General features: G+C 35.1%; 1 protein-coding gene and 1 long non-coding RNA gene across 2 annotated transcripts in view; one reads left to right on the top strand and one right to left on the bottom strand.

The window, feature by feature from the left end:
• Positions 1-780: 780 nt before the first annotated feature.
• LOC134856974 (uncharacterized) overlaps positions 781-23,416 on the top strand; it is a 47,455-nt gene continuing 24,819 nt past the window's right edge. The window contains exon 1 of the long non-coding RNA XR_010164870.1: positions 781-886. This is a non-coding gene — a long non-coding RNA (uncharacterized LOC134856974). The remainder of the gene's footprint in view (positions 887-23,416) is intronic.
• LOC134856973 (uncharacterized) lies at positions 16,932-18,403 on the bottom strand. Its single transcript, XM_063873284.1, has one exon. The coding sequence runs from the start codon at positions 18,289-18,291 to the stop codon at positions 17,086-17,088; it is 1,206 nt and encodes a 401-aa protein (XP_063729354.1). The 5' UTR covers positions 18,292-18,403; the 3' UTR covers positions 16,932-17,085.

Below are 23,416 nucleotides of genomic sequence, written 5' to 3'. Positions count from 1 at the left end.
CGGAATTTTCAGGGCTTCGCCCTGATACGAGAAGTCTTGTTTACTTATAGGGGGGTTTGCAGTTTTTTTACTAGGTATCAGAAGGCGCGAACAGTTTAGATGATCCGGATTTATGCCTGGCGACGTATTATTAGGAGCAGAATCCTTGCCTCAGTTAAAATTGAAGTGATTCAATTCGCTGCTTACGCTTCAACAGTACAAATTATTATGCGCGTTAATTGTCCCAATTTGAATTATTGTCGTCAAAGTATAGTCCCAAACTCAAACTATTGTAACTTTGCAAAAAGTTATCACTGGTAAAATATCATTTTTAGTTTTAAGCGAGAATTGTTTCGTCAAAAATTGCTACTGAAACAGTCGGGCCCAAAGAATTTGAAGGAAAAAAACGGCTTAAAGATGTTCAAAAATAGTTTTTGTTACCCCTATTTAACAATGGACATTGTCTCGGAGTTTCTGTTGCCAATGTTGTCCACTGTTGTTCTGTAATATTGGACGACGAACCACTTGGAAGGGTAGCATTTGATACAAGCTGTTCGTCGAGAAAAAAAGTATTCGATTCGTTTCCGATAGCTTGTGTACAAAACAAAAGCAGAAAGGAAAGTCCTTTAGAACAGCGCTTCACTGGGCTCGTCATGATCAGCCGTGTTGAAGTTCTGTCAAAATTTTAGTGGGCGAATTAGTCAGCAAAAAATTAAAGTCCTTATTAAAATGTACAAGCAATTTCATAGCAGATGGTTTTTTGATTGAATTGTAAATGTCACCAGAAAAATTAATACTCAGCTTCTCGATAAATTAAACAGGTGCTTTTGGAAAATATCTACTGAATTATCATCCGTTGTGATCAAAAGGAACCAAGCCATCAACTCTCGAATCTCAATTACTTCAAGTAAGTTTATCATTACAATCATTTAAAAACCAATCATAATAAAGCAAAAAAAGCGAATGAGAAGCTGGACTGTTTCAAATGCACGCTGATAAATCGGCTTCTCCCCCGAACATTTTGCGAGGTATTGCGTGGTATCGGTTTGAGTAAAACATATTGCATTAATATAGTTACTAATAGTTTTCATCTCGTGAGCGCTATTTGTGCTATGACTGTTTTTACAAAGTACTCAGAATGTCATTTTTAGCCTGTTTTCCCCCCAAAATTTGCTTGCTTACAATTAGAGTCCTTATAGCATTTTCGGAGAGTTCGGAAAATCAAATTTAGTCGACCTAAAAAATAGATAGACAAAATTTTTAAACCTTTCGAAAAACCGCCACCTTCCCTAGAAAAATTTATCCGCAGGGAACCTCTGGGTTAGACGTTTCAACCCAAGTTAAGAAAAAAAACCATTTTTCCGCCCAGCTCATGAACAAGTTTGAGGCCTCTAAAAATTTTCAATTAGCGACAAAAAGTTTTTTTTTGGATTTTTTTCACGATTTGGGTTCAAATGTTGAACTCAGCGGTTCCCTGCGCATGAATTTTTCTAGGGAAGGGGGGGGGGCGGTTTTTCGAACGTTTTAAAAATTTTGTTGATTTATTTTTTAGGTCGATAAATTTGATTTTCCGAACTCTCCGAAAATGCTATAAGGACCCTATTATGAAGCGGAAATTTGCTACCATGACTCACAAACAATTCTGCTATGGGCGGTATTATTTACCAATTTTTACCAACTTAACAACTCTCATCATAATAACTCCTTCTTTCTAAACTTTTTTTCCATACCATCTGCCTTGATGAACATCCTCCCAAAACTCAACGATCAGTGTTAAGTGGTATATCTAACAAAAGGTAGAGAAGCAGAATGTCTATTGAGAAAGCTGAAAATTGACAGCGAGAATTTGTGGAAAAAAAACAATCCTTGCGTGAAATGTAGAAGAAAGAAGGATACCAGAAAGTGTACCGCAAAATTTGAAGTGCATCTTATTTTGACACTTTTTTTGAAGAGTTTTCACAAGAATAAAATTTGGCTTCAAATTGAACGTTTCAAAACAATTTTAAGCAAACATTTGTAGATAGTCTATGTGGCAGCACAGCTGCAAAAAGATCAGCTAAATTTTTTTTTAGAAATTAAATATCAATACTAAAAACTCAATTCAAGCTTTGCAGAAACCTTTCTAAAATTTTGCGGAACTTTTTAAAGATATTGGTATGACTCATATGAAACTAACTCTACGACAGGTAAATTTAAAAAATGGCTTGGTTGACAGAGTGCCACTTACCAGCAGTGAGTTCAAATAAAGCCAAAATCCGCAAATAAAGCCAAAATCCCTAGCAAAAAACGTAAGTATTGCCCATTAATAATTAATAATTAGTCCGGCATGCTCAAATGAACTCATCGTTCGCTCACAATCCTTTGAGCCATTGAATTTGAGTTAATTCAGGCTAAGAGATCATATCATGATTGTTAAACAAGCTCAAGAACGGAGTTAGCAATAAGTAGAAGAAGCTGGTCATTTCTTCAATCACGAGGTGTAAAAATGACATCTTTTGTTCAGACTTTTGAAAAAGTGACAGAATATTTGTGCTCGTTTGCTTACTTTTCTCCGGAAAATTTCAATTTTTTCAACTAGATGACAGGATTTTGACAAGGTTTTTGAAATTATGTGAAAGGTAAGATCTTCTGAGGTAAAAATTTAAAAAGATTTTTTTTTTACCTGTGACCATTTTTCGTTAAATTATCGAGGTTTGGAAAAAACGGAAAAGTTATTGAGAAGCGGAAAATTTCATTAGGCTCGGGATGTTTTCTTCTCATAAAGTTTGACGTTTCAACTTGGCTCTTTTTGGCGGAACTTTAGAAATCACTTCAAAGCTATTGATGGAGTTTTAAAAATTCATCTGCAACTGCAAGCATTTGTTCTGATGTAACGGGTAATGAAATTTGTGACTATTTTGACGGTTATAATTCTAATTGGGAGACACTTTAAATTATTGGATTTTAATCTCGCAACGGAGTTCCATGGATAATAATTGTCGTGTAAAATTGTGTCATTATAATCTATTATTTTTGCAAATTTAGACCACAAAATTGATTATATTGTCACTATAATCGATTATTTTCGTAAAAACACAATCCATTAAAATCCATTATAATGGATTATAATCCATTTGAAAACCATTAAAATTGATTATAACGCATTATAATCTATACAATTTTTTGCAAAATCATTCGCAAAATTTGCAACATTTCTGCGTTACTCCCAGCCTACTCGCAATCTAGGCCGACTCCAATTAAACCCCCTCCCCCTAATTCGATTTGTGGTGTTGCAGAATAAAATAGTTTATTCATTACATCAAATCGAAGACGAACTAAAGATTCAAAAAAGTTGGCAGAATATCTGTGATTGGTTGGTTATTTCCGCAGTCACTTCGATTTTTAAGTAGTTTTTGGAGGCTCAGAAGTTCAAATGGAATCGATGCAATCAAATAGAATTTAAAAGAAACAAGACTGCTCGTATCAGGGCGAAGCGCTGAAAGTTCCGACTGCCTTATAAGGTTTATGGAGCAGTAATAACATTAAAAAATTCAATGAAATAAAAATATATCACGCGTTGATTGTCCCAAATTGGCCAAAATGGCACTCTTTAAACCCCGTAACTTTACAAAAAATGATCACAGGTGAAATATTTTTTCAAATTTGAGCTCATACCTTTTGAATGTATAAAAAAACTCCGTCAAAAATGGCTAGTTAAAAAGTCGAAATTTGTCTGAAGAAAAAAAAACCCACCCCGAGCACAAATATTTCGTTTGTTTCGTATCGAAAGTCGGAACAATAATTGTCAGAAGATTTTAAAAAACCACTTTATAATGTACATTGGTTTTATGGGTGAAGAGCGACAAAAAATTCCATAATTTGAATCGAAAACAAATGATACGTGTGCCCCAAACGTACCAAATGATACGTTTGGTAAATTGAGGAGGTGTAAACTGTGGGGGAGGGGGGGGTGTGATAAACATGAGGGGGGGGGGGTGTAAATCATAAGCCAGTTCCCCAAAGTGCACCAATAAATAACCCCCCATAAAGGGGGGGGGGCGAATGGCGGTTGTGGTAAACTGGCAGGGAGAAGGGGGGTAAACGGGGGGGGGGGGGGAGAGATGTAAACAAAGTATAAAAGACAAAAATTATAAAAACTGAAACGTGAAATGTAACATTTTGTGAAACTTAAAACTAGCGACTGCACTGAGCAGCAAATGCGATAACTTTGAAAAACAGTTGTAAATTTCATGACTAACATCTCAAAAAAATCCATTATAATTGATTATAACCGTTTATAATCAATCATAAAGGATTATATTGATATAAAAAATTGGATTTGAATCCATTTTTGATGGATTATAATCAATTATTTTTGTATTTTTATAGATACTGACTATAAAATGACAATATAATCGATTATTAGGTGCATATACAAAACAGTCCCATACAAAATAGTCCAATACAAAATAGTCCCAAAAATCATGTAATGGAGAAAAAAAACAGTCCAAAACAAAACAGTCCTGTTTAAGGTCGCCGGTGGGCGCGCTGTGCGCGCGTCGCCGCTTTGCGGTGATAACCGGCTCTAAACTTCGTATTAAGTCCTACCTTCTGTTGGCAAGCTCGCAACACGTTTGCGCGACTGCGGCGGTCATTATTTTGTTCATTATGCTTGTTGACACAAAGGACAGTTCTCGACCTGCCGGCTTGTTAAAACAATTGTTAATTGGAACTGTTTTTCGGTCTATTCGTATCGGACTGTTTTTTCGTTCATTTTCATACGTTTCCGGACTGTTTTGTATGGGACTGTTTTGTACAGGGATTATTATCCATGGAACTCCAGTGCGGGATGTCACTGTAAAAATGGTATGTGCAGAATCATGATAAAACTTGAATAGAGTTTTTGATACAATCTAAAAAGTATAAACGGCTTGAGCTCAAATTGAAACATAAGGTTATCTGTGATCATGTTTTGTAACATTATGGCGGCTTGAAAATTGTAAACTTGCTCAATTTGAAACAATTATTGAGCGATCTATTTCACTCTATTAACGCACCGCTGATGTGGTGATTTGAACCGGTTCAAATAAGCTCTAACTTGATTTGAGGCAATCTGATTGGAATTTTATTGCAGTGGCAGATACTGAGTGCAGCATTTCATTTACATCGCAAGAGGGATATAAAAAACATCGGAACAAAACTCTAATTTCTCATTGAATTTGTCTGAAGAAAAAAAAACCCACCCCGAGCACAAATATTCCGTTTCTTTCGTATCGAAAGTCGGAACAATAATAGTCAGAAGATTTTAAAAAACCTCTTTATATTGTACATTGGTTGTATGGGTGAAGAGCGACAAAAAATTCCATATTTTGAATTTAAAAAAATGATACGTGTGCCCCAAACGTACCAAATGATACGTTTGGTAAATTGAGGAGGGGTAAACTGTGGGGGGGATAAACATTGAAAACTAATTTCTACTAATTTCTCATTGAATTTTTTAATCAGTTATCAGTTTACAAAATTTTTATTAATTGGACTTGAGGGGGGCAATGAGATCATTTCGGCTGTCACCTTACTTTATTTAAAAATTGAATGAGAAAGCTGAGTAACCAGAAAGCTGAAAATTGGCAGCGAGAATTTGTGAAAAAAGAACAATCCTTGCGTGAAATGTAGAAGAAGGAAGGATACAACAAAATGTACCGCAAAATTTGAAGTGCATCTTATTTTGACACTTCATTGAAGAGTTTTCACAAGAATAAAATTTTGCTTCAAATTGAACGTTTTAAAACAATTTTAGACAAACATTTGTAGATAGTCTACGTGGCAGCACAACTGCAAAAAGATCAGCTAAATTACTTTTTAGAAATAAAAAATCAGTACTAAGAACTCAATCCAAGCTTTGCAGAAACCTTTCTGAAATTTTGCGGAATTTTTAAAAGACATTGGTATGACTCATTTGAAACTAACTCTACGACAGGTAAATTCAAAAAATGACTTGGTTGACAGAGTGCCATTTACCAGCAGTGAGTTCAAATAAAGCCAAAATTTGCAAATAAAGCCAAAATCCCTAGCAAAAAAACGTAAGTATTGCCCATTAAAAATTAACAATAAGTCCGGCATGCTCAAATGAACTCATTGTTCGCTCACAATCCTTTGAGCCATTGAATTTGAGTTAATTTATGCTAAGAGATCATATCATGATCGTCAAACAAGCTCAAGAACGGAGTTAGCAATAAGTAGAAGAAGCTGGTCATTTCTTCAATCACGAGGTGTAAAAAATTCATCTTTTGTTCAGACTTTTGAAAAAGTGACCGAATATGTAGGCTCGGTTGCTTACTTTTCATTTGAAAATTTCAATTTTTTCAACTAGAAGACAGGATTTTGACAAAGTTTTTGAAATTATGTGAAAGGTAAAATCTTCTGAGGTAAAAATTTAAAAAGACTTTTTTTACCTGTGACCCATTTTTGTTGAATTATCGAGGTTTGGAAAAAACGGAAAAGTTATTGAGAAGCGGAAAATTTCAATGTGCTCGGGATGTTTTTTTCTCATAAAGTTTGACGTTTTAAATTGGCTCTTTTGGCTGAACTTTAGAAACCATTTCAAAGCTCTTGATGGAGTTTTAAAAATTCATCTGCAACTGCAAGAATTTGTTCTGGTGTAACGGGTAATGAATTTTGTGACTATTTTGACGGTTATAATTCTAAATGGGAGACACTTTAAAAATTTTGGATTTTAATCTCGCACCGGAGTTCCATGGATAATCATCGATTATAATGGAAAATTGTCGTCTAAAATTGTGTCATTATAAACTATTAATTTTGCAAATTTAGACCAGAAAATTGATTATATTCTCATTATAATCGATTATTTTTGTAAAAACACAATCCATTAAAATCCATTATAATGGATTATAATCCATTTGAAAACCATTAAAACGCATTATAATCTATACATTTTTTTGCAAAATCATTCGCAAAATTTGCAACATTTCTGCGTTACTCCCGGCCTACTCGCAATCTAGGCCGACTCGAATTAAACCCCTCCCCTGTAATTCGATTTGTGGTGTTGCAGAATAAAATAGTTTATTCATTACATCAAATCGAAGACGAACTAAAGATTCAAAAAAGTTGGCAGAATATCTGTGATTGGTTTGACGAAGTTCAAATGGAATCGATGCAATCAAATAGAATTAAAAAGAAACAAGACTGCTCGTATCAGGGCAAAGCGCTGAAAGTTCCGACTGCCTTAAAAGGTTTAAGGAGCAGTAATAACATTAAAAAATTCAATGAAATAAAAATATATCACGCGTTGATTGTCCCAAATTAGCCAAAATGCCACTCTTTAAACCCCGTAACTTTACAAAAAACGATCACAGGTGAAATATTTTTTCAAATTAGAGCTCATAACTTTTGAATGATAAAAAAATTCGTCAAAAGTGGCTAGTTAAAAAGTCGAATTTTGTCTGAAGAAAAAAAAAACCCAGCCCGAGCACAAATATTAACATGAGGGGGGTGTAAATCATAAGCCAGTTCCCCAAAGTGCACCAATAAATAACCCCCCATAAAGGGGGGGCGAAGGGCGGTTGTGGTAAACTGGCAGGGAGAAGGGGGTAAACGGGGGGGGGGGAGGTGTAAACAAGGTATAAAAGACAAAAATTATAAAAACTGAAACGTGAAATGTAACATTTTATGAAACTTAAAACCTAGTGACTACACCGAGCAGGAAATGCGTTAACTTTGAAAAAAAGTTTTAAGTTTCATGACTAACCTCTCAAACAAATCCATTATAATTGATTATAACCGATTATAAACGATCATAATGGATTATATTGATATAAAAAATAGATTTTAATCCATTTTTGATGGATTATAATCGATTATTTTTGTAATTTTATAGATACTGACTATAAAATGACAATATAATCGATTATTAGGTTCACATACAAAACAGTCCCATACAAAACAGTCCATTACAAAAAGGTCCCAAAACCTTGTAATGGAGAAAAAAAACAGTCCAATACAAAACAGTCCGGTTTAAGGTCGCCGGTGGGCGCGCTCTGCGCGCGTCGCCGCTTTGCGGCGATAACCGGCTCTAAACTTCGTATTAAGTCCTACCTTCTGTTGGCAAGCTCGCTACACGTTTGCGCGACTGAGGTGGTCATTATTTTGTTCATTATGCTTGTTGACACAAAGGACAGTTCTCGACCTGCCGGCTTGTTAAAACAATTATTAATTGGGACTGTTTTTCGGACTATTTGTATCGGACGCTTTTTTCGTTCAGTTTCATACTTTTCCGGACTGTTTTGTATTGGACTGTTTTGCATGGGACTGTTTTGTACAGGGATTATTATCCATGGAACTCCAGTGCGGGATGTAACTGTAAAAATCGATCTATTTCACTCTATAAACGCACCGCTGATGTGGTGATTTGAACCGGTTCAAATACGCTCTAATTTGATTTGAGGCAAACTGATTGGAATTTTAATGCAGTGGCAGATACTGAATGCAGCATTTCATTTACATCGCAAGAGGGATATAAAAAAACATCAGAACAAAACTCTAATTTCTCGTTGAACTTTTTAAATCAGTTATCAGTTTTCGATCTCTTACAAAATTTTTATTAATTGGACTTGAGGGGGGCAATGAGATCATTTCGGCTGTCCCCTTACTTTTTTTAACAATTAATAGAGAAAAGTTTTATCAATTCGATTCTTACGAAACTGAACATGTCACAAGAAAATCATCGAACCTAAGCCACGTAATCGAACAGTTTTTAGGAAAAAAAATATTGAAAATCTGTAAATTTAGGAAAATATCAAAGATCAAGTTTTAAAAACGGAGTCGTACAAAATTAATACAACCGATTGTCCGGCACTCAAATTTTTTTCATACCCATTAATCCAAATTGTTTTATCAACTTATTTCTACTCAAATTATCGCATTTTTTAATTAATTTTTTGCTGTCCAAAATTATGGATTTTTTTTGCCCTGATAAACAAAACGACTGCTTGGTTCTAATACCATTTTTTTTATAATTTAATTCAACTTCGAAGTGAAAAAATTCTTCTAGGTTAATTAACTTAGGAAGAGTTAGGTTTTTTCTCTTTTCAGAAGACCCGGCGGCAACAAAATATCAAGCAAAACTGAAATATGCGTTTTTTTCCAACTATGATAACGTATTTTAGTTAAGGGAATTAACTACTGGTTCTGGAACTGAATAAATAACATTTCTTTTCGACGGGATGAGAATTGTATACTTTGATGTTCATGTTTGAATTGGTGGTAATTAAATTGCTTACCCGCATTTAAGAAAAGTGAAAACAAATCGATTATAATGGATTTTCGTGGTGTATAATGTTATAAATATAATCTATTCCCATGTTACGTTCAGACAACGAAGTTGGACTAAAAACGGATTTAAATTCAGTTTTTCTGCTAAAACAAAAAGCATTATAATTCATTTGTAATCCATTATAATGAAATTTATATTAAGTAGGAAATCACATCAAACTGGATTTTTTTTCCACTATGTTTTTGTATCGCGCGTTTGAACTCCAGTGCGGGATGTCACTGTAAAAATCGATCTATTTCACTATATAAACGCACCGCTGATGTGGTGATTTGAACCGGTTCAAATACGCTCTAATTTGATTTGAGGCGAACTGATTGGAATTTTAATGCAGTGGCAGATACTGAGTGCAGCATTTCATTTACATTGCAAGAGGGATATAAAAAACATCAGAAGAAAACTCTAATTTTTCTTTGAATTTTTTTAATCAGTTAATCAGTTATCAGTTTTCGATCTCTTTACAAAATTTTTATTAATTGGACTTGAGGGGGGCAATGAGATCATTTCGACTGTCACCTTACTTTATTTAACAATTGAATGAGAAAGCTGAGTAACCAGAAAGCTGAAAATTGGCAGCGAGAATTTTTGAAAAAAGAACAATCCTTGCGTGAAATGTAGAAGAAGGAAGGATACCACAAAATGTACCGCAAAATTTGAAGTGCATCTTATTTTGACATTTTTTTGAAGAGTTTTCACAAGAATAAAATTTGGCTTCAAATTGAACGTTTTAAAACAATTTTAGACAAACATTTGTAGATAGTCTACGTGGCAGCACAACTGCAAAAAGATCAGCTAAATTATTTTTTAGAAATAAAAAATTAGTACTAAAAACTCAATCCAAGCTTTGCAGAAACCTTTCTGAAATTTTACGGAATTTTTTAAAGACATTGGTATGACTCATTTGAAACTAGCTCTATGACAGAAAAATTTAAAAAATGGCTTGGTTGACAGAGTGCCACTTACCAGCAGTGAGTTCAAATAAAGCCAAAATTTGCAAATAAAGCCAAAATCCCTAGCAAAAAAACGTAAGTATTGCCCATTAATAATTAATAATTAGTCCGGCATGCTCAAATGAACTCATCGTTCGCTCACAATCCTTTGAGCCATTGAATTTGAGTTAATTCATACTAAGAGATTATATCATGATCGTCAAACAAGCTCAAGAACGGAGTTAGCAATAAGTAGAAGAAGCTGGTCATTTCTTCAATCACGAGGTGTAAAAAAGTCATCTTTTGTTCAAACTTTTGAAAAAGTGACAGAATATTTGTGCTCGGTTGCTTACTTTTCATTTGAAAATTTCAATTTTTTCAACTAGAATACAGGATTTTGACAAGGTTTTTGAAATTATGTGAAAGGTAAGATCTTCTGAGGTAAAAGTTTAAAAAGATTTTTTTTACCTGTGACCCATTTTTGTTAAATTATCGAAGTTTGGAAAAAACGGAAAAGTAATTGAGAAGCGGAAAATTTCAATGTGCTCGGGATGTTTTTTTCTCATAAAGTTTGACATTTTAAATTGGCTCTTTTGGCGGAACTTTAGAAACCATTTCAAAGCTCTCGATGGAGTTTTAAAAATTCATCTGCAACTGCAAGCATTTGTTCTGATGAAACGGGTAATGAAATTTGTGACTATTTTGACGGTTATAAATCTAATTGGGAGACACTTTACATTATTGGATTTTAATCTCGCTTCGGAGCTCCATGGATAATAATCGATTATAATGGAAAATTGTCGTCCAAAATTGTGTCATTATAATCTATTATTTTTTGCAATTTTAGACCAGAAAATTGATTATATTCTCATTTCAATCGATTATTTTTGTAAGTACACATTCCATTAAAATCCATTATAATGGATTATAATCCATTTAAAAACCACTATAATTGATTATAACGCATTATAATCTATACATTTTTTTTGCAAACTCTTCCGCAAAATTTGCAACATTTCTGCGTTACTCCCGGCCTACTCGCAATCTAGGCCGACTCGAATTAAACCCCCTCCCCCGTAATTTGATTTGTGGTGTTGCAGAATAAAATAGTTTATTCATTAATTACATCAAATCGAAGACTAACTAAAAATTCAAAAAAGGTGGCAGAATATCTGTGATTGGCTGGTTATTTCCGCAGTCACTTCGATTTTCAGAAGTTCAAATGGAATCGATGCAATCAAATAAAATTAACAAGAAACAAGACTGCTCGTATCAGGCCGAAGCGCTGAATGTTCCGACTGCCTTTTATGGTTTATGGAGCAGTAAAAACATTAAAAAATTCAATGAAATAAAAATATATCACGCGTTGATTGTCCCAAATTGGCCAAAATGGCAATCTTTAAACCCCGTAACTTTACAAAAACTGATCACAGGTGAAATATTTTTTCAAATTTGAGCTCATACTTTTTGAATGACAAAAAAAAATCCGTCAAAAATGGCTAATTTAAAAGTCGAAATTTGTCTGAAGAAAAAAAACCCAGCCCGAGCACAAATATTCTTTTACTTTCGTATCAAAAGTCGGAACAACAAGACTGCCCGCATCAGGGCAAAACCCTGAATGTTCTGACTGCCTTTTAAGGTTTATGGAGCAGTAATAACATTAAAAAATTAAACGTAAGAAAAAATAAAATGACATTTTATTTCTGAAATTTGAAATTTTTTAAGAAAATCATCTCCCCACATGCCATAAAAAGTACAAAAGGATAGATGTCGCTCCTTCTAACAAACCAATTATGGCGAATAAGCTTATTTTAACCAACTTGGAACAATTTCTAACACGGATTAACTCTCCGCTTACGCGTTAATAGCGCGAAAGATATCGCGCGTTAATTGTCCCAAGTTGGCCAAAATGGCAATCTTTAAACCCCCATAACTTTACGAAAAATGATCACAGGTGAAATATCTTTTCAAATTTGAGCTTAGGACAACAATACCTTTCGAATGATATTTTAAAAAATGCCGTCAAAAAAGGCTAGTTAAAAAGTCGAAATTTGTCTGAAGAAAAAAAAACCCACCCGAGCACAAATATTCCGTTACTTTCGTATCGAAAGTCGGAACAATAACGGTCAGAAGATTTTAAAAAATCACTTTATAATGTACATTGGTTGTATGGGTGAAGAGCGACAAAAATTCCAAAATTTGAATCAAAAACAAATGATACGTGTGCCACAAACGTACCAATTGATACGTTTGGTAAATTGAGGAGGGGTAAACTGTGGGGGCGGGGAGGTGGGGGTGGAGGGGTATTAAATATGAGGGGGGGGGGTGTAAATCATATGCCAGTTCCCCAAAGTGCACCACCAATAAATAACCCCCCATAAAGGGGGGGCGAATGGCGGTTGTGGTAAACTGGCAGGGAGAAGGGGGGGTAAACGGGGGGGGGGGGGGTTGAGGTGTAAACAAGGTATAAAAGACAAAAATTATAAAAACTGAAACGTGAAATGTAACATTTTATGAAACTTAAAACTTAGTGACTGCACTGAGCAGGAAATGCGTTAACTTTGAAAAAAAGTTGTAAATTTCTTGACTAACCTCTCGAAAAAATCCATTATAATTGATTATAACCGATGATAATCGATCATAATGGATTATATTGATATAAAAAAATGGATTTTAATCCATTTTTGATGGATTATAATCAATTATTTTTGTATTTTTATAGATACTGACTATAAAATGACATTATAATCGATTATTAGGTGCATATACAAAACAGTCCCATACAAAACAGTCCAATACAAAATAGTCCCAAAAATCATGTAATGGAGAAAAAAAAACAGTCCAATACAAAACAGTCCGGTTTAAGGTCGCCGATGGGCGCGCTGTGCGCGCGTCGCCGCTTTGCGGCGATAACCGGATCTAAACTTCGTATTAAGTGTTACCTTCTGTTGGCAAGCTCGCAACACGTTTGCGCGACTGCGGCGGTCATTATTTTGTTCATTATGCTTGTTGACACAAAGGACAGTTCTCGACCTGCCGGCTTGTTAAAACAATTATTAATTGAGACTGTTTTTCGGACTATTTGTATCGGACCGTTTTTTCGTTCATTTTCATACTTTTCCGGACTGTTTTGTATTGGACTGTTTTGTATGGGACTGTTTTGTACAGGGATTATTATCCATGGAACTCCAGTGCGGGATGTCACTGTAAAAATGGTATGTGCGGAATCATGATAAAACTTGATTAGAGTTTTTGATACAATCTAAAAAGTATTAACGGCTTGAGGTCAAATTTAAACATAAGGTTATCTGTGATCATGTTTTGTAACATTATGGCGGCTTGAAAATTGTTAACTTGCTCAATTTGAAACAATTAACGAGCGATCTATTTCACTCTATAAACGCACCGCTGATGTGCTGATTTGAACCGGTTCAAATACGCTCTAATTTGATTTGAGGCGAACTGATTGGAATTTTAATGCAGTGACAGATACTGAGTGCAGCATTTCATTTACATCGCAAGAGGGATATAAAAAAACATCAGAACAAAACTCTAATTTCTCATTGAATTTTTTTCATCAGTTATCAGTTTTCTATCTCTTTACAAAATTTTTATTAATTGGACTTGAGGGGGGCAATGAGATCATTTCGGCTGTCACCTTACTTTATTTAACAATTGATAGAGAAAAGTTTTATCAATTCGATTCTTACGAAACTGAAAATGTCACAAGAAAATCATCGAACGTAAGCGCTACTGTAAATTTTACAAGACTGTAATAGCTGTGAAGACCTTATTTTGCAAAGATTCTGTAAACCACTAACTGGTAAGTTTTTAGTAGCCTATAACGCGTCCAGACAATTCGGCCAAAGACAATTCAACCGATTTGAAATTCAGACAATTCAGCCAAAAGTATACATAGACAATTCAGCCAGAGACAATTCAGCCAATAATCGTGACCGCCGCAGTCGCGCCAACGTGTTGCGAGCTTGCCAACAGAGGGTAGGATTCTATACGAAATTTAGAGCCGGTTATCGCCGCAAAGCGGCGACGCGCGCGTAGCGTGCCCACCGGCGACCTTAAACCGAGAAATAGCTTCATTTCCGATTTTTTTCTTTCTGTAAAACTGGCAGAATTTTCAAAGGTTGAATTGTCTGTATGCTTTTGGCTGATTTTTCTGAATTTCAAATTGTCTGAATTTTCTGTGCGCGGCCTATAACAATTGAAGTAGCCTTAGGTAGCATGTAGCAGCTAAAATCAACCAGCAAAAATTAACCTTTAGCAATTGCTTTTAGAACTGTAGCAATTAAAACCAACTCAGTAATATCATGAACCAACTCAGGCACTTTATTGAGCATGACTGCTCGTAAATAAATGTTCCGACTGTCCCAACATTACAAGACCAAGCTGTGCATTTTCTGAATTGTAAGTGGATTCCGTAACAGGGACGCTCCCTTTGTTTTGTTTTTCAATCTCTCATTTTCTTTGATCGTTCCGACAAAACATTAAGATGTTATAGACTTGTTTCTGGAATCCAGGAACAGACAAGCACAAAATGGTGCGCCTATCCAATGCAAAGTTTGGCCACGTAATGGAACAGTTTTTAGGAAAAAAAATATTGAAAATCTGTAAATTTAGGACAATATCAAAGATCAAGTTTTAAAAACGGAGTCAAATTTTTTTCATACCCATTAATCCAAATTGTTTTATCAACTTATTTCTACTCAAATTATCGCATTTTTCAATTGATATTTTGCTGTCCAAATTTATAGATTTTTTTTTTTGCCCTGATAAACAAAACGACTGCTTGGTTCTTATATCATTTTTTTTATAATTTAATTCAACTTCGAAGTGAGAAACTTCTTCTAGGTTGATTAACTTAGGAAGAGTTAGGTTTTTTCTCTTTTAAATAGACCAGGCGGCAACAAAATATCAAGCATAACTGAAATATCTGTTTTTTTCCAACTATGATAACGTATTTTAGTTAGGGGAATTAACTACTGATTCTGGAACTGAATAAATAACATTTCTTTTCGACATGATGAGAATTGTATACTTTGATGTTCATGTTTGGATCGGTGGTAATTAAATTGCTTATCCGCATTTAGGAAAAGTGAAAACAAATCGATTATAATGGATTTTCGTGGTCTATAATGTTATAAATATAATATATTCCCATGTTACGTTCAGACAACGAAATTGGACTAAAAACGGATTTAATTTCATTTTTTCTGCTAAAACAAAAAGCATTATAATTCATTTGTAATCCATTATAATGAATTTTATATTAAGTAGGAAATCACATTAAACTGGATTTTTTTCCACTTTATTTTTGTTTCGCGAGTCGTGCAAAATTTTGAAAGAAATTCTGCCTTTATCAAGTGAGTTATGCGGAAACTTTGCAAAGCGAGTGTACGGCCTAATCCATTTCTAAACCTAAATTCAAATTCCAAAAAGATTCCGTTAAGCTCTCCCCCTAACGTTTGCCCCTTTTCTCCCCTTCATTCCCCCGAACGTTTGCCCTTTGCTCCATTCCCCTGAACATCCCCCCCCCCACCTGAACACCTCCCCCCACATGAACCCACCACACCTCCCCCACCTGAACGCCCCCACCTGAATCCACCCCCTCCCCCAACCCCCCCCCCCCCCCGCCCCACTGAACCCCCAGGGGAGGGGGGGGTTGTTGTAAATGGGCAAACGCTAGGGTTGTAAGTGAACCCCCCCCCCCCCCCCCCCAAAGTTTCTAATAATTTAACAAAATTGTTGAAAGGAACAAAATTCAGTTTTTGAGTAACATAAATAAGTAAAAACTAACAAAAATATCAAAGTTAGGCAGAAAATAGTTAAATTGAACAACAAGTAACCAACATAACCAACTTTAGTTTAAAAGATAGAAAAGACTTTATGTGCGTTGAAATTCGCATCTCAGTGAAAAGGGAAGAAAATTGATTATAATTTAGTTTCATTGTCAGTGCGCACAAAAGTGAAAAAAAAATCGATTATAATGGATGAAAAAAGGATTTTGTTGCCTCAAAAAAAATAGTAATTTTATAATCCATTTTTAAGTGATTATAATCGATTTGTTTCTTTTTTTGTGGACACTGACAAGAAAACTCAATTATAATCGATTTTATTCGTGGAACTCCAATGCGGGTAGGAAATAAGTCAAGTACGGGGGTGTACTTGATTGGTCCCATGACAAAAGTAGATTACATGGGTCCCGCCTATTTGTCATATTACATAAGAAAGCAAACAGCAGTCCCAAATTGTGTTTCCAAGTTTTTCCTGTGGGTTATTGAATTGGGAGTAATTGAAGAAATTTGGACTTGTAACCACAAGATTAGGACTATAAGACGAGGAAATAGGATGCAGGATGCTTTTTGCAATAAAATCATTTCGTCACATCCATTTCGCCACAAAGCACCAAAATTTTTTACACTGTTTTTGAAAAGGATGGTTTCTTTTGCATTGATTCCTATGGAATACAGCTATCTCAGTTTCGGATCTTTCAAAAACAGGGCATCTAATTTTAGAATTGTTCGTTTTTTGAGCTCTAATATCTGCGACATTTCTCAGAGGCGGATTTTTGGAGGATTTTGGAGGGTTTCCCAGAGTTTTACTCTGAAATAGCATCGGATTTTTTAAAGCATAAGCACTGACAGGCAAAAAGAGCCTTTTCCAGGAGCTCTAACTAGATATCGCATCAGAAAACTAAATTTGAGGGTTTCTCATATAAATAAATTGTATGTTAACTAAAGTTATTAAATGTTAAATATGTTAAATTTCTTCTGAGTTCCTGAATAATATATATATTCAGTCATAACTTCATTTTTGACTTAGTATTTTGGTTGTTCATCGCTTTTTCATATTTTCGAACACTCTTGAAATATCACCCTGGGCTTTCTTGATTTCCTCCACCAAGTTTTGGTCCAAATTGAATCCCATGTTCTTAAATACATCAACTGCATTCTGAACTGCTTTGTCATCTTTCACTGCAGCTCCGCCTAGCCCGAACAGAAAGTTTCCCAATTCTTGGAACTGAGGTGCCATATTCGCGAATGAACTCGGATTCCCAAAGTACGACGACGAAGACGAAGACGAAGATCGAGCCTCGTCGTTCCCCGAAAAGTTTCCTTTTTCATTCGCAGAACTCTCTTTTGTCGCCAATTTGGGCTGATCGTCGTTTGAGGAATTGAGCATCCCATGTTTAAGCAAGTGATTCACCGCTTCTCGGAAAGTTTGACCCACCGCCTGAGACGCCCATTTCGCCGCCATTTTTCCAAATTTTTCATTCGCCTCAACGAACGTCAGTTTTTCAATCTCCTTCACAGCTTTTTGCAGTTTTTTATTCACGCCTCGCTGAGCAACTTTGGCGTCCGAAATTTCGTTGTCTGAATCGTCATCATCACTGCTCGAAGATCCTTCCTTTTTCAGTTGTTTCGGAATCTTTTTGGCCTTTTTTGCTGGCAATCCTCCGGTGTCTCGTTGAATCCTCGTCGCTCGTTGAACCGACGACCGGAGTGCCACATCGATGCAATCTTCGATACCCGAAGCGTCTTCGCGCCCGCATATTTCAACCATTTTCTCTTTAGTTGCAACGCGAATTTTGGATGAAAGTTTATCCAAGTTTTCCTTTTCTTCGTCCGACCAAAACTGATCAGGTTTGTATTCGTTTGGCGAAGATTCATGATTTGTGAGGCCACAGTCGGAGTCAAACGCAGCTCCTAATCCGACCAAGTTTTCCTTCAGACATTCCATGAGTTCGCAGAATCCTTTGTTTCCCAGCTTGTGTTCTTTTTCCTCTTTGTCGTCAAGGTACACTTTGAAGATTCCGTTGGCAACTGAGCCGAGCGCTTCGATTAATTCTTCGTCGGAACTGAAAGTCACCAAGTCTCCGTCGGCGTCTTTCCACTGCATGACCAAGCGACCTCTAGCGGGCAGTTCAGAAAAAATGGCGCGAATTTTTTCTCCCAGAAGGTCGAAAGACGTTGCATTGGACGCTTCAATGGGGATTCGGCGGATTTCGTCTCTGAAGAAAGCTTTAACTATCAGCGACATTTTTTTTTAATTGTTCGAAAAATTCAGACAGAAAAGATTTAAGTTTTTCAAAAGTTTTATGGAACTATGAAGCGATTCGAATAATGGCAAATTGAGTGAATTTTGATGGCCAGTTTTCTTTTTTTATACTAGCTACCATCGGAATTTCTAGAATATTCTCTAGACGTTCATAGTGAGCGAGTATTAGCTGTAGAATTGTAGTTGTCATTCGTTTCTGTCTGCTGATGACTGTTGTACCGCTGAAACAAAAAAGAATTAAGCAGAATCGTCATTTAGTTTATTTCAAAGCCGAGAATGATAGAATTAGTCATGATACAAAGTCAAAACAGAAAAAAAAAAAAATCAATTTCGAACCCAAAGTATCTTCAGAAAAAAATTTTGATGTTTTAATTTTGTGTTTTCAAATTAGTGACCAATCGGCTTAGAAAACGTTCGTAATGATTGAGATGCATAAAGCAAAATCACGTCAATCTATTGAAGGAATAAGCAGAATAAGCAAAACAAGGCCGAAATTGAGTTGGTATAAAAACAACGTAAATGAATGACGGGCATAATTATGCTGGTAATACTACAGAGTAAACAGTCGTAAGAAATGAAAACGAGCGGTCATATTCGTGCAAAGCGGAAGAGCGTCAAAACGTAAAGTGAGGATGGTATCAACACAATAAAATGTGTAGCAATGACATCGCATAGTATATGTTAACTTTTCTGGCAAAACTTTGTCCACTGAAAGGTTGTGAAATAATTGAAATTTTTTCGCTCACCCGAATTTTTTCACTTTTCGAACAAAAATGGACAGACTTTGAACGCTGAAAATATTTGTTGGTAATAGCGGAATCCACCAAACTTGCGAAAAAGCGCCGATAGTTTGATTTTTCCGTTGTCCATTCCACTCAAACGGAAAAATTTTCATACCATCGTTTTTCGATCAATCCGTTTTCCACATATATCATTTTGACTTTTTAAGCGTTGTTTAATTACTATTCGGACCACAAAATATTAAGGGCCACGTGAACTATCTCCCCCTTAAATCAAAATAGGGAGACAATGTTACTTGGTTTTTATTAATACTTTCCAGCCAATAAGATTTGAGCATAGGCCGGCCTTTCCTCAAATTTTACTGTCTGAAAAATATTTCTTTTAACCAAGTGAGTTTGGCCCCTACTTATTTTCCGAAACTGAATTATGGGTATGACGGAACAGTCGGGAAAAGATTGAAGGATTCGAGAGGAATCGTCGCACAGTTGTCGGTCCATGAGTAGAGATGAAATATCAAAAATCCCTGCATGACAAAATCGAGTCGTAAGGCTAATCATGGCCCATGTGAACAATCTCTCCCCTTAAACTAAATATCGAACTCAAGGGGTAACTGCGATCTTAGCGCGTAGTTTGAGCAACAGCTTTACTAAGAAAGTGATGCACTGTTAAATTTTTTGGGCGAAAAAATAAAAACACCCGAAGAATCACCCGAGCACAAATGTTCCGTCATTTTTTTCTCGCAAATGGGAGCAATAATAATTGATATTTCCGTTGTTTGCAGAGGATTTATGAAAAGCTATCAGGTCTGTCTAAGCATAGTGCGTTTTTTCCCCTACATTACAGACTGATTAGCCAAAATTTTTTTTATAAGGTTAAAAGTTTTTTTTTAAATGTCTAACAGTAATAAAATTCAGCTAAATGAAGGAAACTCAATGTAATCTGTTGAAATTTTCAAAGGAAATGGCTCATAGTTCAAAATCTGACCTGAGATCTGTACGAAATCGGGTTGAGGTTCTGTCATTGTTTGGATCAAAAGCATTGATATTAATAGTAAGAAGACTGCTCGTATCAGAGTGAAGCCTGAATGTTCCGACTGCATTTTTAATTCTATGGAGTAATATTTGCGTTCAAAAACTTGATAAAAGTATGCCCACGCTATGTAAAATTCAAACAGATATGGCAAAATTTTAACTAGACCAAATACTCTGTCTAAATTACATTTGGAACGATTTCTAAGACGAATTTCATCTCCGTCTTGAGCACTGAACGATACAAAAAAAAAGCTTTTTCAAAAATAGCTAGTTAAAAATTTGAAACAAGACTGGAGAAAAAACCAACCCGAGCACAAACATTTTGTCACTTTCTTCAAAACTCGGAACAAAAAGCGGGTCTTTTTACTTATTCCGCCTGATATTTTAATTTTTAAAACATGAAAACAAAAAACCAATTGTTAAAATCTGATTGGTTGAAGCTAAATACCAACTTAGTGCGCAGTTTGAGCAACAGTTTCTTTTAGAAAATGTTGCGCTATTAATATTTTTGGGCGGAAAAGTAAAAAGACCCCAAAAATCACCCCGAGTACAAATATTACCTCATTTTCGTCGAAAGTCGGAGCAGTAATAATTGATGTTTCCACGGTTTGCGGAGGATCTATAAAAAGCTATCAGGTGTGTCTAAGCAAGAAAATTTCTTTCCCGCGCATTGCCGGTTGATCAGTCAAAATAATGTTTCATTTTACGTCTCACAATAATAAATCTCAGCTAAATGAAAAAAATTCAATGTAATATCTTAAAATTTTCAGCGTATACGGCTCAGAAGTCAAAATCTGACGTCAGATCTATACGAAGACGGGTTGAGGTTCTGTCATTATTTCGATCAAGTTTATCTCGAATCAACCGGTCTTCGTAAAAGTAAATAGTACTCTATTTGAGAAAGAGTAAAGCTCTTCTACATTTTGTTTTATAGATAATTTGATCAAAAGCTGAAGTTGGAAAAAAATTGTACTTCTGAAAAGTTCTCAGCGAATCGAGATCGCGAAAACAAAAAAGAAGCACTAAAAAATTAGACCACCAAATTTTACTCTCACGGATCAGAGGACCTGGTTCTTGCGTCCCTTAGTGTGTCATTTACATACTCTTGAAGCAGCCCGGGTTGACCAAAACTTCTTATCATACAATTTCCATATTTAAAAAAAATTTTCCATACAGTTTCATGGTTTCATGCAATTCCATATGTAGAGAAAAATGTATGAAATCTCTTTGATAAGCGTTTTCGACATATGAAACTGTATGACAAGTATTTTTCCAAAAACCAAAAAATTTGATGTTTTTTTTCTAAATTTAAAGTCTGAAAATTTTTGGGTTGTATTTGTAACCGAACGCAAATGACAAAGACCTTGTTTTACTACAAGCACCAAATTTGGACGGTCTTGCATTTACAATGCAAAAAAAACTGAAATGTCCTAAAGCTGTCTTTTACAAAGGTTATAGCGAAAGTAACAAATTTCAGAATTTTGGCCAATTTTCAATGATGATTATTTTCAAAGTTTCTTTTTTTTTAAATTGTCAGTTATCGATCAAGGTATACTATACATAAACATGCCATTCAAGAATTAGGAATTTTCAGCCTTTTTGAAAAAGTTATTAAGTAGAAAGCATAGAGAAATCCTATATAAGTGTGTCTAGGACTACGTTATGCATGCAAAAAAGTTTTTTGAGAAATGTTTGTTTGTGTACAAACTTCATTTTGCTGCTGAAAAACAAAGCAAAAAAATGGGACATTTTCAAAACTACTGGGAAAAATAATTGTGTCACCATCAGAAAACGCTGGACAAATGATTTCCATATAAGGGAGTTGCATGATAAGCGTTTGTTTTTTCAAAAAACAAAATCAAAAAACCTCTGTCTTTTCATCACCAGACTGTTTTTTTAGAATCAAACAGCTGCAGAAATTATTTTACATCTTTTTCAATTATTTTTGAAAATTGTATCGAAAAGTACGAAAATTTTATGCCAAGCGTTTTCCTTACACTTGATGTATGGAATTGTATAGTAAGGATTTTCGGTGTATGGAGGTCAACCCGAGAGTCTGACAGAAGATTTTTTAACTTTTTTGAAATAATACAGTCGGGGCTTAAGAAATTAGACGACCACCAAATTGGGAAACTGTAATAAAACGGACTTAGGACGATACACTATTGTGAATTTAGACAATAAGAACTGGACCAATTACTTTTTTTGTTCAGAATTAAGTTACAAAAAAAAGAAAAAAAGAGTATGATTACAGAACTGATCAAATTTTTTATTTTAACTTATTATTAAACCATAAGCGGAAAAATTAAATTACATTTTTTTTGAAATGCATGAATTAAACAGCTGTAACAATAATATCTTGAATTTTGGTTGGACAATCAGTGTTTATTCAATCAGAAGTTAACTTAAGGCTGTAAACCAGTTTCACGCAATTTGCAAGCAAGATTCTATTTTTTACTGATCTTACATTGCTTGTCGTCGATTTTCTAAATCCCAATACAAACCTTACAACTCATGGTATAAAATGAAAAGAGTTGTAGTAGTATCACACTAAATACCCGGCATGAATTTGCATTGCAATTCAGAAATGAATCCTTGTTATTACTGAGTTAGGACCGAAGTGTATAACTCATAGAGTAATTTCGGATAGGGTACACCGTCTGCTCGTCACGCTATCTTAATTTCGGCCGGATAGATTCGTGCAACTTCTTAGTCTAATACCAATCCTAATCTTACTCTTATACTATCTAGTCTCAGGTTGTTTAACTAGTCTCTGCTAGGCTCAATAGATCTAGGGTATACTGGTTTATTGCGGTTGCTGAAGTCTTCTTGGAGAGTCAACTAATTTCTAAGTTAAATTCAAATCTCTCTGGTGCTGAAATTACAAGTAATTCCAGCACTTACAAATAAGTGGGTTGTTAGTTGTATGGATCATGATTGGTTAATATTAAATACTTTACAGTGGTAAAATATCTAATTTATCCAATCATAAAATGTAGTTTAGATCAGGTTCCACCCATCCGGGTTTTACAGAGTTTTTTAGAATAGCCTTTCTGTAGTTCAAAGGATGGATGATGGACGTTGGTATTTGGTGAACATCATATTTCTTGTGGGTTCTCTTGTTAGAGAAGTTCCAGGTTCAATCGTTGTGTCTTCTCATGACAACGACTGGGTTTTCGCAACAATATCAAATCTGATTTCAGAATGGTTGGCTATGTCAGGTTTTTCTGTTTCATTGATGAGAACTTCTTTGTGTTTTATCTTGTCTGGGAATGGCGTGGAGATTGTGCGTGGAGGGCATGCCTGGTTACTCGGATCTGTACGTATACTTGAAC

Source organism: Symsagittifera roscoffensis, chromosome 1 (genome assembly GCF_963678635.1).
Source record: "Symsagittifera roscoffensis chromosome 1, txSymRosc1.1, whole genome shotgun sequence".
NCBI lineage: Eukaryota > Metazoa > Xenacoelomorpha > Acoela > Convolutidae > Symsagittifera > Symsagittifera roscoffensis.
The sequence above is the reverse complement of the archived record's forward strand: the minus strand, read 5'-3'. Positions and strand labels throughout refer to the sequence as shown.